At 45.4% G+C, this 16527-nt stretch overlaps 1 protein-coding gene across 4 annotated transcripts in view; it reads left to right on the forward strand.

The window, feature by feature from the left end:
- ARHGAP45 (Rho GTPase activating protein 45) overlaps positions 1-16527 on the forward strand; it is a 54796-nt gene that overhangs the window by 17374 nt on the left and 20895 nt on the right. For all 4 annotated transcript variants that reach the window (XM_035119327.2, XM_035119326.2, XM_035119329.2 and 1 more), the window contains exons 4-11: positions 1498-1582; positions 2908-2980; positions 4489-4567; positions 6190-6327; positions 9312-9376; positions 11439-11549; positions 13062-13142; positions 14985-15173. In XM_035119327.2, coding sequence (XP_034975218.2) covers positions 1498-1582; positions 2908-2980; positions 4489-4567; positions 6190-6327; positions 9312-9376; positions 11439-11549; positions 13062-13142; positions 14985-15173 — 821 coding nt within the window. The remainder of the gene's footprint in view (positions 1-1497; positions 1583-2907; positions 2981-4488; positions 4568-6189; positions 6328-9311; positions 9377-11438; positions 11550-13061; positions 13143-14984; positions 15174-16527) is intronic.

The raw sequence follows: 16527 nt of genomic DNA on the forward strand, positions 1-16527 counted from the left end.
TCTCAACATCAGGGTCTTTTCCAAGGATTCTTCTCTTCTCATGAGGTGGCCAAAGTATTGGAGCCTCAGCTTCACGATCTGTCCTTCCAGTGAGCACTCAGGGCTGATTTCCTTAAGAATGGATAGGTTTGATCTTCTAGCAGTCCATGGGACTCTCAAGAGTCTCCTCCAGCACCATAATTCAAATTCAATCTGAAATTCTTTCAGATCTATACCTTTCACTGATTCTACATTCATTTGGACATTTTAAAACTTGCAACCCATCCCTTGCCAGAAGTCCCTTCCTCAAAGAAGTGGAGATCGTGATCCAAGGCGCCAAACCTGGGCCACGGCCTTCGACAGGAAGTGGCAATAAAAAAAACCCCAATGTCTTTTAACTTCCCGCCCAAGTTTCATAGCCCCTTGCTACATGTCAAAGGCTGTGTGTCGCTGTATCACCTGTACCCACATACTTAAATAAAAAGGAAGGGGTCTTTACAAGACTTGGCAACTTCTCCGTCACACCCTCAATCTTTGCACCCGAAGGACATAAAATGCATGCATAAAATGGCATATAATTGTGAAAATAACACTATGGGGGAAATCCCATTGCAGAAATGTGTGCATTGGAGAGATAAATTTGTATGCGATTTATCCTATTTTGTAAAATTTATAACACCACTTGTTTGTAAGCGGGGGAAGGGGGAGGGGCAACAAACTTAAAGCAGTTTGCAAACATGTGTCTATTAGGAGAAATTCGCCCTAAAATGCCAAATTTTCATGAGGATATAATATATATATATATATATGCATACACATACACACACACCCCAATGTGGAAATTTGGAGAACTGAATTGAAACTTTGGAGAGAATCTGGATGGAGGATAGAGAGGGATTGTGTGCGAGAGTCTGAGCAGAAAGCAGTGTGGTGCACAAAAGGTAAAAATTTTAATTTGCATCGGCTGCTTTACCCGCCTCTGCCACGTGGCCCTTGGAAAGTTGTTCAGAAGAGAGTGTGGCCCTCGGGCTCACGAGAGCTTCTCCCCACCAGCAATAGTTGTGAGTCGCATCCAAATCTGTTTGCCCCATCCACAGATTCGAGATACCAAGATCCACCAAGGCTTAATGTACGAGATGTTGGCACCAAATTAGCTGTGCATAGCTCCTTTTATGCGTTGGTGCGTGTAAATAAGGAGCGTTTTAGAATAGTAGAGAGAAAGGAAGTGGTGGGAAGCGATCTTAGCAATCGTAAGAGTATGCCGGAATGAAAACGTCTCTGTTTTGTTGTCAGCTCCCGTCTTCCTGTGCTCTGGGTAGCTAACCGCAAGCCACCAGAAGTCTCTTTTCTTTTCTTTCCTTCTTTTCAATGTATTTTTTATTAAATACTTCTTGGTTTACAAAAGTCTGTGCAATGTCTCTCTCTTTTTCCAAGTTACCCTCCTGCGTATCACTTTATTTCTTCATCATTGTAATTATTTCAATGAAGATATTAATTTTTTTTAAAAATAATCCGTAGGTTTCCATTATGAATCCAACATCGAAGCTGACAAACGAGAATTTGAAAAGGCCCTGGAGATGATCGCCGTTTCCTTCAGCAGCACGTAAGCAGATAACTTTTTTTTGTGCTTTCCCTAAAGGCGCAATGCTTCCGGGTCGTAGAATCGGTGGGGGGCCCTTTAGACAACATCCAGCTCAACCCCCCACTCGGGTGGAAAATTTGGGGTTAGAGGCGGCTGTGCGGCCTTTGCTTGTTGAGGTTACAGCAGCTTTTAAACATCCGGTGATACCCAGCGGTTAAAGAACTGCAATAAGCCTTTGGCCAGAGAGGCTGGACACTCTAAACATTTTCCTGGGTAGTGAATTTTGGGGGGTTGAATCAGAAGGTGATTTTGGTCACTGGGTACAATACAGATTTTTTGGGTGCGTGTGTTAAATTAATTGAAGGTGACGTTACCTTCAACAAGCAGTGTGATGCAGCAGCTAAAAAAGCCAATGCAATTCTGGGCTGCATCAATAGGAGTATAGCATCTAGATCAAGGGAAGTCATAGTACCACTGGATTCTGCTCTGGTCAGACCTCACCTGGAGTACTGTGTCCAGTTCTGGGCACCACAGTTCAAGAAGGATACTGACAAGCTGGAACGTGTCCAGAAGAGGGCAACCAAAATGGTCAAAGGCCTAGAAACGATGCCTTATGAGGAACGGCTTAGGGAGCTGGGTATGTTTAGCCTGGTTAAGGGGTGATATGATAGCCATGTTCAAATATATGAAAGGCTGTCATATGGAGGAAGGAGAAAGATTGTTTTCTGCTGCTCCAGAGAAGCGGACACGGAGCAATGGATTCAAACTTCAAGAAAGAACATTCCACCTAAACATTAGGAAGAACTTCCTGACAGTAAGAGCTGTTCAGCAGTGGAATTTGCTGCCAAGGAGTGTGGTGGAGTCTCCTTCTTTGGAGGTCTTTAAGCAGAGGCTTGACAGGCATATGTCAAGAATGCTTTGATGGTGTTTCCTGCTTGGCAGGGGGTTGGACTGGATGGCCCTTGTGGTCTCTTCCAACTCTATGATTCTATGATTCTACCTGGAGATGGATTTGGGGTTTGTGAATGAGGAGGAACAACATGATTTTTGGAACAAGGGACTCAGCTATACAGCTGCAAATATAATGTGCATTTAAGTGCATTGTACAAACGTTACACTAGGTGGCGATGGTGAGCTTATAGCATAGCAAATTCAATAATATTTCCAAAACACTTCCCCCCCCCCCCACTGTGTTTCTTTTTATATGCGTCTAGATTCCACCCTGGTCTGTTGGGTAATTAATTGAGGCCAACGAACCAGAGCAATTTGGGGCAAAGTGCAAAATTAATGTGCTTGTTTCCTCCCTCGCTTTGCTTTATAAACATGCTTTTTCTTCCCCGAACCAGGGTCTCCGAATTCCTCATGGGGGAAGTAGATAGTAGCACCCTTCTCTCCATCCCTCCTAGCGACCACAACCAGGTGAGGCATCCCGGCTAATGAATGAATGAATGAATGAAATCTTTACACAGTAGCTAAAAGCTAAAAGCCGCCACAAATGGCCACAATGCGTAGAATACAAATAATTGGCTTGAAACTGAATCATAAGAACAGCAATGCAAACATATAGAAATGCAAAAATCACTCCTGCATAAGTTAAGGAACTCCACATCTCACACTCGCCCTTATGATACCTAGCTCTCAACTTAATTGCAGCCAAGACAAACTTTGCAGCCAGTGCAGTAATAAATACTTTATTGCCAGCCAGAAAAATAGACGTTTGCTCAACGGGAAGTCGGTTGGGAAGAGAGCAATGGATGTAATCAAGGATCTTTTGCCTAAGAGATGTACAATGGTACCTTGGTTCTCAAACTTCTGGAAGTCCGTTCCCAAACCCAAAGCGTTCCAAAACCAAGGCACACTTTCCCATAGAAAGTCATGCAAAATGGATTAATCCGTTCCAAGCTTTTAAAAGCAACCCTTAAAACAGCAATTGAGCCTGAATTTTACTCTCTAACAAAACCATTGGTCTATAAAATGAAAGCAATAATCAGTGTACATTGATGCCTTGCTAGACGAATTTAATTCGTTCCACGGGTCAATTCTTATAATGAAAAATTCGTCTAGCAAATCCCATAGGAATGCATTGAATTTTTATTTATTTATTTGCCCATAGGAACGCATTAATTGAATTTCAATGCATTCCTATGGGAAACCACGATTCACTGGACGAATTTTTCGTAAAACGAATTCGTCTCGCGAGGCAACCTCCACTGGAAAAATCCTTTTGTTAAGCGGAAATTTCATCTTACAGGGCGTTCGTTAAGCGAGGCACCACTGTACTTGTACTATAAGATAAATAAGCCAGTATTGTAGATGATAAAATTAAAATTATTTTTTGTTTCTTACATGCACTGATGATAGTCAATGTTTGGAGGGGGGGGCTTTTATCCATTTCCACAGGCACACAATCAATCAGCCAGTAGCTGAGCTGGGTTCCACACTGCCACAAAAACAAATGAACCGAAAAAGCCTCAGAAACGAAAACGCAAAAATAAATAGCAAAAACAAAAGGGCCAAACTTAATCCGTTCCGGAAGTCCGTTTGACTTCCGAAATGTTCGGAAACCAAGGCGCAGCTTCTGATTGGCGCAGGCGCCCCGGAAAAAAATAGCCGACAGCCGCGTCAGATGTTTGGCTTCCGAAAAACGTTTGAAAACCAGAACACTCACTTAATTACCGGGTTTTCGGTGTTTGGAAACCAAGGCATTTGAGAACCAAGGTACCACTGTAAATGATTCTAGCTGGCCCTTAGGACTCTCCTTGGGCCTGGGGTGTTTTTGCCTGGCTGAAACATTTCCCTGAACTCCAATAACACCCAGATCAAGGATATTCAGATATGTGTGTGTGTGCGCGCACGCACGCATCTCTGACTTTTGCTTGCTTGGAAATTCCTTGCTCATAGGAGTAACTGCATTTTCTCTCCCCCAGTCTATGGAAAATCTGTACGGGGGAATTCCTGGGCAAGGTGCCGAAGGGATATCAGACGGCATGGAAGGTTTCACCTCGAGTAAGTGCGAGTCTCCGTCTTTCTGGCCTGCCCCGCCTTTTTCACTAAGGCGCACTGGTTTCACTCATGTTTGTGTATTGATCCAACCCCCCACACAAATGGGACCTTGGTAATTTCAAACGGCAGGCTCCTTTCATGAGCGATAGCACGCTGGGGTTCCGGAGCGCAGCCCCGCCGTGCTAAAATGTGTGGGCGCATGGGATCATGCCAAGGTGACATATTTACTGAGTGTGTTCCCAGTCTCACACAACGGGGAGTGGGAGGTGCAAACGGGCTGGAAACTGCGTGCAACTGGGATGACTCAGTCGGCAGAGCATGAGACTCTTAATCTCAGGGTTGTGGGTTCGAGTCCCGCATTGGCCGAAATACAGTATTCCTGCGTTGCAGGGGGGTTGGCTGAGATGATGCTCGAGATCCCTTGCAACTCTAGGATTCAATTGCAAAATTATTTTCTTAAGGGATTTACCCTGCGGAAACCAGAAACAAGATCCCCTTCTGGGAAGCTCGGAAGGAGGTCTCCCTGATCTAAACAGTATATTGAGACAACAAACAACAACAACAACAACAACAATACACAAACAAACACACACACACACATACATACCCCACCCATCTGGCCGGGTTTTCCCAGCCACTCTGGGTGATTCCCAACAGAATATTAAAAACATGATAAAAGATAAAACATTAAAAACTTCCCTGAACAGGGCTGCCTTCAGATGTTTTCTAAAAGTCAGATAGTTGTTTATCTCCTTGACATCTGATGGGAGGGCGTTCCACAGGGAGGGCGCCACCACCGAGAAGGCCCTCTGCCTGGTTCCCTGTAACCTGGCTTCTCGCAGGGAGGGAACCGCCAGAAGGCCCTCGGAGCTGGACCTCAGTGTCCGGACAGAACGATGGGGATGGAGACGCTTCTTCAGGGATACTGGGCTGAGGCCGTTGAGGGCTTTAAAGGTCAGCCCCAACACTTTGAATTGTGCTCGGAAACGTCCTGGGAGCCAATGTAGGTCTTTCAGGACCGGTGTTATGTGGTCTCGCCGGCCGCTCCCAGTCCCCAGTCTAGCTGCCGCATTCTGGATCAGTTGTAGTTTCCGGGTCACCTTCAAAGGCAGCCCCACGTAGAGCGCATTGCAGTAATCCAAGCGGGAGATAACCAGAGCATGCATGCACCACTCAGTCGAGACAGTCTGCGGGCAGGGAGGGTCTCATCCTGCATGCCAGATGGAGCTGGTAGACAACTGCCCTGGACACAGAATTGACCTGCACCTCCATGGACAGCTGTGAGTCCAAAATGACTCCCAGGCTGCGCGCCTGGTCCTTTAGGGGCAGATACAGCCGTAGTTGGAGGAAGCAGATTCCTGGAAGCCGCAGGAAGAGGAAAGTGCTCTCGTGGTCAAATCCTGCTCGCCGGTTTCCCAGAAGAGTCATGTGGCTGGCCCCTGTGGGCCCGATCTAGCAGACGGGATCTTTTGTGTGTTCTCGTGGAACCTCCAGCTCCCGAGGCAATCTGTCTGGATTCTTGGAATATATGGGGCTCCTGCAAGAATAGAGATGGGCTCGTGGTCTAGATCCTGCAGGACAGCCCCTTCTTACGTCTCGTGCCTCTCCTCCGTTTCCCTCCCCAGTCCGTCTGTCGGCCGAAGAGGTGGACGTTCTCCTGCAGAGGTGCGAGGGAGGGGTCGAGGCGGCTCTCCATTATGCCAAGAACGTCTCAAAGTATATGAAGGACCTCATATATTACCTGGAGAAAAGAACTGCCCTAGGTGAGCAGGGCAAGGGAGGGAGGGAGGGAGGGAGGGAGGGACATTGCCAGATTTATGTACAAGCTAAACAAACTATAGCTTAGGGCCCCACTCTCTTGGGGGGCCCCCCCCAAAAAAAATGAAAGAAAAAAAAACTGAATGCACATTTCCAAAATGCAGGTGAAACTCGGAAAATTAGAATATCGTTGAAAAGTGCATTTATTTCCGTAACGCAACTTACTGCAAAGTAAGATATGCCAAGCCTTTATTTGTTGCAATTGTAATTACTTGTCATTAGGCGGGTCAATTATAAATGGAATGTAATTAACGAAATGTCGTAGGGATGTTTATTTTTTGTTAATTTTTTTATTATTGTCACTATTTGTTTTATTACTGTGAAATTTCCAAAAGAAAGCATTTGTAAAAATTAAAAGAAAAATAAAAAATAATAAGTTGCATTACAGAAATAAATGCACTTTTTGACGATATTCTAATTTTCCGAGTTTCACCTGTATAAGATTAAAAAACCAAATAATAAAACCTACATGCTGCAACAGTGTTTTGTGTTGTGTAGGCTCCTATGATGTAAGTCATGGGCCCCGCCTGCTAGCCTGCTCCCTAAAATATCCCTGATTTGCTCCTTTCTATTTATAGGGTGCCTACATTCTGCAGGTGCAAATGGCTTTAGATACCTTTTAGGTCCATCAATGACCATATAGCATATATTCAACACACAAAACAGTGACAATTTGTTGTTGACAAAGAACAGCTGGACCTATAAAGGGCCCCATTACCTTCAGTAGCTTAGGACCCCACCAAACCTAAATCTGGCCCTTGTCGTGGAGGAATGCTTTTTAATTTATTGATTGCATCTATATGGGTGTTTGTTCACCTCTGGTCCCCCACCCTGCAGTTAAGACTCTTACCCGAGGTCATCCGATTTCCCATTTCTGAATGGGAGGATTCGAATCTGGGACTCCAGAGATTCTAACTTTTAATAATAATAATAATAATAATAAATTTTTATTTATACCCCGCCCTCCCCAGTCAGAACTGGGCTCAGGGCGGCTCACACCAATAAAATTACAATAAAACATAAAAAGCCAGAATACACAGAACTTGCAGGTTTAGCACAAGAGAGCAAGAAGAATATGTATTTAAAGAAGAGTGGGAAACGTTTATTGAATACAGTGGTGCCTCGCTAGACGAATGCCCTGTTAGACAAATTTTTCGCTATACGAATAGGTTTTGAGATTGGAGGTTGCCTCGCAGGACGATGAGGTTTTCTATGGCCGCCGCTTCGTCTTGCGAAGCGTGGCCATAGAAACCTCCGATCACAAAACCTACAGGGCATTCCTCTAGCGAAAGGGGAACCAGCTGTAGCGTGGAAAGAAGGCAAGGGAAGATGAGCTGTCGGCGCCTCTCAGCTGATCTTCCTTTGCCTTCTTTCCCCGCTGCAGCTGGTTCCCCTTTGTGTTCTGCTGGTCTCTGCCGGTTGCCACGAGCAGTGAGGGGCAACCGGCAGAGACCAGCGGAACACTAGCGTGGGAAGAAGGGGGGGGGGAGAAGCAGAGGAACGATCCGTTCCTCCGCCTTTTCCCCACCCCGCCTGTCACACAGCCGGGGGACAGAGCCAAAGTTTGGCGGCCGCTGCTTGAAGCCCTGGCAAGCAGCGGCCGCTGCACTTCGGTTCCATCCCCCGGTGCCGAAGCGCGACGGGCGCTGCTTAACAAGCCCCGGCAAGCAGCACCCGCCGGCTGTGTTGGGTGGGGGGGAAGCGGAGGAACAATCCGTTCCTCCGCTTCTCCCCCCCCCTGCCGCCTGGCACACAGCTCTCTTGGCTAGGGAAGGCAGGCTTTAATGCTTTGATCGGCAGGGGATTGGGCTGGATGGCCGTTGTGGTCTCTTCCAACTCTATGATTCTATGATTCCCCGCCGCCAGTCCCCCGGAGCCCATAGGAACGCATTGATTAAGTTTCAATGCATTCCTATGGGAAACCGCAACTCGCTAGACGAATTTTTCGTAGGACGAATCGAGTCCTGGAACGAATTAAATTCGTCTAACGAGGCACCACTGTACTGTATATGGAGAATAACTGTACACAGCTGAACAAGCTCAAGATAAATTCAACAGTGTCATAATAATAATAATAATAATAATAATAATAATAATAATTTATTATTCATACCCCGCCCATCTGGCCGGGTTCCCCCAGCCACTGTGGGCGCCCTCCAACAAAATATTAAAATACATAAATCCATCAAATATTAAAAGCTTCTCTAAACATTCCATCAACGATGGAATGATGTAAAAATGGAAAACTTGGGCGTGAGTGATTATAGTAAAATATGCAGGAAAGGAAGAAATGCAAAATGAACCGTGGAAGGAGAAGAAGGGAAGCCGCTGGATATCTAAGAGTTTGCAAAATGTTTATTTTGATTGCAAAATTGAAAATCTGATGAAATTATTTTTCAAAAATTGTTTATTTGGTTTTCATATCAAAGTTTTGCAGTTATATCCAATATAGAACATAAAAACAAGATTGCAAGGAATCTCCTGGACTTCCTCCCCCCCCCCCTTTGTGGGTCCTATTGCTAATCATTTCTTTCTGCATCTTTTATAATAACCCAAATCTTTTACATTCCATTTTTTTCCAAAATTCACCATTAACCTACAAGTGTTATTCCGGCCCTGGTAACAGTTTAAACTGTTTCCAATGGGTTTTTTTTTTAAGGTAAATTATAAATTCCCCCCATTCCTTATTTTGATCTTCCTGATTTCTGATTCTTCTGGTCATTTTTGCCAATTCAGCATAGTCCATCAACTTAATCTGCCCTCCTTTTCTGAAAATTATTTTTAAAAGAATCTTGGACTCCCAGGTCCTAGTCTGAAACAATAACCCAGGGAAGGGGAAATCTAGAGTTTGCAAGAAAGGTTTTTAAAATATATATATACAGTATATTTATTTTAAAAAATACACTCTCTTTTCCCTCCCTCTGCCCAGAAATGGAGTTTGCCAAGGGTCTTCAGAAGATGGTCAATTCCTGCAAACAGACCATCAGCCAGGAGGTAAGACCGCCATCCCATAATGCAGTGGGGTGTAACCATTTCTGAATTTATTTTTATACCTGTTATCTCACCACTCCTCCAAAGCCCAACCTTTTCTTTTGGGGGTGGGGGCCGGGGAAGCAGATTTGTTGCAACCGACAATTCCACGTTCTGAATTTGCCCCCCCCCCAAAAAAAAATACCCACGAACTGGGAGGGCAAACTTGCTGATGCTCTGGTGGCGGTTGGAATAATTCAATCCAGTTCACACCTGGCTGTAAATTTACCCAACTTTCCTTTCTCGAATCGGCGCAAAATGCAGCCGTCTTTGGAAATCAACTGAAGTGTAGGCGGGTTCCCATGAGGCAAGTCACAGCGATAACAGCAAGAACCTTCATTGAACTACCTAATTGGGAAACCAGGGCAAAGCTTATATACATTTCCGGAAGCCTGGGCCACTCCCACTCCCGACGTGATTGGCTGTCTAAACTCCCAAGCTGCGAATCACGACGCGGAGTTCAAAGGCCGGTGGCAAAGGCGCAAATCCTAAAACGTCCTGTGATTGGACGTCATGTATCAAATCAGGAGCTCAGAATCCTTAGTCCGGACTCAAACTCAAGCAAACAGAGACCCCGGAATACATAACACCAACACTTTATTTTGTCAACGGCTTGGGGAAAAGTTGGGCATCTTTAGCCTGGAAAAGAGGAGATATGAGAGCTATCTTCAACTATATTAAGGCTTACCTTCCAAGTCCCGGACTGCAGAATCTGGGACCGGCAGCCGTGTGACACCGGAAGTTGCGTCGACGTAACTTCCGGTATCGCTTTGCCCTTCTATGGGCACCAAAAATGGCGGCCGCCGGCTTCAAAAGTAGCTTCTACGCATGACCGGAAGTGCGTTGACGCAACTTCCGGTGTCGCCTCGCCCATCTATGGGCACAAAAAATGGCCGCCGCTGACACCGGAAGCCGCGTCTACGCACTTCCGGTCATGCGTAGATGTGACTTTTGAAGCCGGCAGCGGCCATTTTTTGTGCCCATAGAAAGGGGAAAAAATGGCCGCCGGCAGGAGAAAATAACGGAGAAAAATGGGAGACGAAGTGATACGGGGGACCACCGGGAAAAGGTAAGTAAAAACGGGGGTTTCCCGGGGAAAACGGGGTACTTGGCAGCTATGTATTAAGGGCTGTCTCAGGGAACAGGGAGCAAGCTTGTTTTCTCCTGCTTCCGGTGGGTAGGACTCAAACCCGCGGCTTTGAGCTACAAGAAAGGCGATTCCTTCCATACACCAGGGAAAAAACTTTCTGATCATAAGTGCTATTTGACACTGGAACGGTCTCCCTCGGGAGGTTGTAGAGACTGAAGGTTTTTAAAGCAGAGGCTGGGTGACCATCTGTCACGGATGCTTTCATTGAGATTCCTACGTTCCCGGGGGTTGGGATGGATGACCCTTGGGTCCCTTCCCACTCTAAGATACTATGGTTCTATGATAATACTCTTTGGAATTCATGCCGCTGGGTTTGTGTTGAAGAAACAGTGTGGTGGCTTAACAATATAGTCCCTGAGACATTTTAAATCAGAAATAGGTTTCTCTGTTGCCTAGTCTCCCTCTAGAACCTGTTCACATCCCGCAGCCTGGAGAGGTGAAACCGAAAGATACTGACCTCAGCTGAAATAAAGTTTCACATTGTCTTTTGTTGTGCAAGTGGGAATCATAAAGCACCTGAGAGGTTGAGGAAAGAGGGATGCTCTGAAAGATTTTAAATTTGGTGTAAAAATATCTTTACAGCGATTAGCATGAGCAGTTAGGTGAGGTAGATATGTTTTAAGATGGATATTGGAACATTAGCCATTTGCTTTAACTATGAATTCATCAATTGCCTAGTTCTAGTCTTTTCACATAAATGACTTCTATGATGCTAAGTGATACAAGATTTATCCGTTTCGGTCGGCACTGGGCACTGCTTAAGTTTCGGGGCAACTCCATGACAACAGGGCCAAAGGACCTGGTGTTTTGTCTGCCTTCTGGTCCAGTCCTTTTTGCTCCCTGCACAAACTGACCCCCGTTTTCCCTGCTTTTCAGCCTTTCATGCCCTTTTTCTCCATCTACTCCCTGGCACTGGAACAAGACGCCGAGTATGGGATCAACTCCCAGCAAGCGGCCATCACCTTGCGGTCGGAAACATTCCTGCAGGTAAGAGATGAGCTGGTGGAAAGAGCATGTTCCCTGTTCTTTCATTATTCCCCCCCCCCAGCATTATATATATTTTTATTGCGTTCTAATAAAAGAAAATTGCAGAATATTCCGATACAACAACAACAAAAACCAGCGAGATATATCTCTTTTGTTTCTTTGTTGTTGTTGTTTAGTCGTTTAGTCGTGCCCGACTCTTCGTGACCCCATGGCCCAGAGCATGCCAGGCACTCCTGTCTTGCACTGCCTCCCGCAGTTTGGTCAAACTCATGTTGGTAGCTTCGAGAACACTGTCCAACCATCTCGTCCTCTGCCGTCCCCTTCTCCTTGTGCCCTCCGTCTTTCCCAACATCAGGGTCTTTTCCAAGGATTCTTATCTTCTCATGAGGTGGCCAAAGTATTGGAGCCTCAGCTTCACGATCTGTCCTTCCAGTGAGCATATCAACTTATACAAATACATAACTACCTTCTCCCCCCTCCCCACCCCCTGTTTCCCCCATTGGACGTCCTGTCAATTCCTGATGTATGTCCTATATTTGAAAGGAAAAAAAGTACATAACTTGGTAAGGATCTCTATATCTATTGTCTAATACACATCACGGTAAGAAGTTGAAGTTTGTCCTAAATCGTCCATTCTCCAAGGTCAATCAAAAGCTTGCATAGACAATGAACCTTTGCTATACCTTTGCACATATACCTTGTATCTATCCCATTTTTCTGTAAATTTCTCCGTTGACTTGCCTCTCAAGCAATTTGTTATGTATGCCATTTCTACTAATTCCTGCATTTTACCCTGCCAGTCAATTACTGTGGGAACCTCCTGTTCCTTCCGTCCCTTAGCCACCAGTATTCTGGCCGCCGCTGTTGCATAAAGAAAAATTTCCTTCGCTGAGCTCGCAATGTCCTTTCCTACCATACTTAACAAGAAAGCCTCTGGTCTTTTAAGAAACGTGATACCCAACATTTTCTTCAATTCATCATATATTAGGCTCCAAAATGCTTTAATCTTCCCGCAAGTCCACCAAATATGATATAAATCGGCATTACTCCCCCCACACCTCCAACATACATTTGATAAATTTTTATCTTTGACAATGTGGCGGGGGTTAAATACCATCGATGTTGTAATTTCATCATATTTTCCTTAATGTTGTAACTCGCGGTGAAATTCATATTTACTTTAACATAAAGTAAATAAACAGCAAAAACAAAAGCACCAAACTTAATCCGTTCCAGAAGTCCGTTTGACTTCCAAAATGTTCGAAAACCAAGGTGCAGGCGTCCCAGAAACAATAGCCGACAGCCACGTCAGATGTCTGGCTTCCGAAAAAGGTTCGAAAACCGAAACACTCACTTCTGGGTTTTCAGTGTTTGAGAACCAAGGCATTTGAGTACCAAGGCATTTGAGAACCAAGGTACCACTGTATCGCAATGTTGAAAACCAGAAATCGCCCAGTTACAGCCAAAGGACTTAGCCACTCCTCGTCCCTCCCTGTTATTTTTCCTCTTCAGCCGTTGGCAGCCAGGCGCCTTGAGCACGAGAAGCGTCGGAAAGAGGTCAAGGAGCAGTGGCACCGGGCTCAGCGGAAACTGGTGAGGATCTGGGGCTCGGGGGGCATTCCCACATTGCAGGGGGTTGCACGTAGACCTTCCAACATAGCTGTGTACTCCAAATGCATGGCGTCTTGAGTTTTGTTTTTTTCCTTCTCCCTCCCTGATCCACTTTCCTCTCATGCCGTGTCTGTTATTATTTAAAACCTTGCAGAATATTTTAAAAGAAAAGAAACAAATGCCTGCAGTGGGGAATAATAGGGCCGGCACTGAAAGTAAAACATAAATGAAAATTAAGAGTTGGGGGTTTTTTTAGAAGAAGGGGAAGATGGGGCAGGTTTTAGAATTGTAGAGTTTTGAAAGTACCCCATGTGTCACTTTTTCCCAGGATGATGAGGAATCCTTGAGTACTCTTTAGGTTCCATCAGTCAAGCTGCTATAAATCCACCTAACAGTTCCCTCGTTCCATCCACATTTTACCAGCTTCCTCGTAAGAATATCATGGGGGGACTGAAATCAAGATACACTATGTCCACAGCATTCCCCTGATCCACTAGGCTTGTAACTCCATCGAAAAAAGAAAGGAAATTCGTCCGGCATGACTTGTTTTCGAGAAACCCATGCTGGGCCTTAGCGACCACAGCCTCCTTTTCTACGTGCTCGCAGACCGACCGTTTAATTTGGGGTCACCTGCCAAGTTAACGAGCATCCTTTGTCCAAGTCGTCTATAAAGGCATTGAACAACGTTACCACTTTCCCCCAAGGTGGTGAGAAACCATTAGTGAGCAGTCTCCGGGTTCGGTCAGGCAAGCAGCTGCAAATTGACCCAACAGTTCCCTCGTTCAACCCACATTTTACCAACTCCTTAATAATAATAATAATAATAATAATAATAATAATAATAATATATTTATTATTTATACCCCGCCCATCTGACTGGGTTTCCCCAGCCACTCTGGGCAGCTCCCAACAGAATATTAAAAACACAATAAAACACCGAACTTTAAAAGCTTCCCTAAACAGGGCTGCCTTCAGATCCCTTCTAAAAGTCAGATAGTTGTTTATCTCCTTGACATCTGATGGGAGGGCGCTCCACAGGGCGGGCGCCACCACCGAGAAGGCCCTCTGCCTGGTTCCCTGTAGCTTCAATTCTCGCAGGGAGGGAACCGCCAGAAGGCCCTCGGAGCTGGACCTCCCTGTACGGGCTGGACGATGGGGGTGGAGACGCTCCTTCAGAGAATATCCGGGGGGACTTTGTCGCAAGCCTTACTGAAATCAAGACATACTATGTCCCTGGCGTTCCCCCCATCTCGTAACTCTGGATACTGACAAACTTGAACGTGTCCAGAAGAGGGCAACCAAAATGGTCAAAGGCCTGGAAACGATGCCTTATGAGGAACGACTTAGGGAGCTGGGTATGTTTAGCCTGGAGAAGAGAAGGTTAAGGGGTGATATGATAGCCATGTTCAAATATATAAAAAGGATGTCATATAGAGGAGGGTGAAAGGTTGTTTTCTGCTGCTCCAGAGAAGCGGACACGGAGCAATGGATTCAAACTACAAGAAAGAAGATTCCACCTAAACATTAGGAAGAACTTCCTGACAGTAAGAGCTGTTCGGCAGTGGAATTTTCTGCCAAGGAGTGTGGTGGAGTCTCCTCCTTTGGAGGTCTTTAAGCAGAGGCTTGACAGGCATATGTCAAGAATGCTTTGATGGTGTTTCCTGCTTGGCAGGGGGTTGGACTGGATGGCCCTTGTGGTCTCTTCCAACTCTACGATTCTATGATTCTAACTCTTATCGAAAAAGAACGCAACGAGATTTGTTTGGGATGTGGCATGTTTTTGGGGAACGATGCAGGGTCTTAGCTTGTGTGCCCCCCAAACAGCAAGAGGCCGAGAGCAACTTGAGAAAAGCCCGCCAGATGTACATGCAGCGCTCGGAGGAGTCCGAAAAGGCCAAGCATGTGATGGTGAAAGCGGAAGAGGAGCAGCTGGGGTCCAGCACAGGCAGTAGCACTGCTGCCACTAAAGCCCTGGACAAGAAGAGGCGACTCGAGGAGGAAGCCAGGAACAAGGTGGGTCAGAGAGTGGGGAAGGGGGGAAGGGGCCCTTGAAATGAGGGTCACGAATCCGTGCAGGGGAGGCTGACGGGCAAAGGTCCAATTTGCTATCCTTCAGAACCACAAAGACGGGAACCTGTGTTCCTTTTTCCTTTTAAAGAAAAGTTTCCATTTATGCTTTTCAGGTTCATGCATTTCATATTAGTTTTGCAATCAATTTGTCATTTCAAAACCTGACTTCCTACCCACCCCCTTTCTGCGGTTCCTTAAAATTGTTTTTTTAAATATCTCCTGCGTATCCAAATTCGTTTCACCTGCTCATTTAATTATCTGCTGTCAATATATACTCTTATGAAAACTGCAGGTTATTACGATAATCCTGCTAATGTTTGTAAAAAGGGACCCCTGACCATTAGGTCCAGTCGTGACCGACTCTGGGGTTGCGGCGCTCATCTCGCATTATTGGCCGAGGGAGCCGGCGTATAGCTTCCAGGTCATGTGGCCAGCATGACCAAGCCGCTTCTGGCAAACCAGAGCAGCACATGGAAACGCCGTTTACCTTCCCGCTATAGCGGTTCCTATTTATCTACTTGCATTTTGACGTGCTTTCGAACTGCTAGGTGGGCAGGAGCTGGGACCGAGCAACGGGGGCTCACCCCACCACAGGGATTCGAACCGCTGACCTTCTGATCAGCAAGCCCTAGGCTCAGTGGTTTAACCCACAGCGCCACCTGGGTCCCCTGCTTATGTTTGTATCTGTTTCCAATTTTTCTATAAACATTATTTGATAAGCCATTTCCATACTTTTATAAACAGTTTGTTATCTTGATTTCTTGTTGTTGTAGTAAGTTTTGCCATTTCTGCATATTCCATTGGAAGGTGGGCTCTGCCGTTCTCAACTCAAAACATTATACAGTGGTACCTTGGTTCTCAAACTTAATCTGTTCCGGAAGTCTGTTCCAAAACCAAAGCGTTCCAAAACCAAGGTGCGCTTTCCCATAGAAAGTAATGCAAAATGGATTAATCCGTTCCAGACTTTTAAAAACAACCCCTAAAATAGCAATTGAACATGAATTTTACCATCTAACGGGACCATTTGTACATAAAATGAAAGCAATCATCAATGTAAATGTACTATGAAATAAATAAGACAGTATTGTAGATTTATTATTTAATTTTTTTCCCTTCCCTGCACTGATGATAGGATGGGGGGCTTTTATCCATTTCCGCAGTCACAAAAAGTAGCTGAATTGGGTTCCACACAGTCACAAAAGCAAATGAACCGAAAAAGCGTCAAAACCGAAAACGCAAAACAAAGAGCAAAAACAAAAACGCCAAACTTAATCCGTTCTGGAAGTCCGTTTGACTT

The sequence above is a fragment of the Zootoca vivipara genome, chromosome 6 (assembly GCF_963506605.1).
Source record: "Zootoca vivipara chromosome 6, rZooViv1.1, whole genome shotgun sequence".
Lineage (NCBI taxonomy): Eukaryota > Metazoa > Chordata > Lepidosauria > Squamata > Lacertidae > Zootoca > Zootoca vivipara.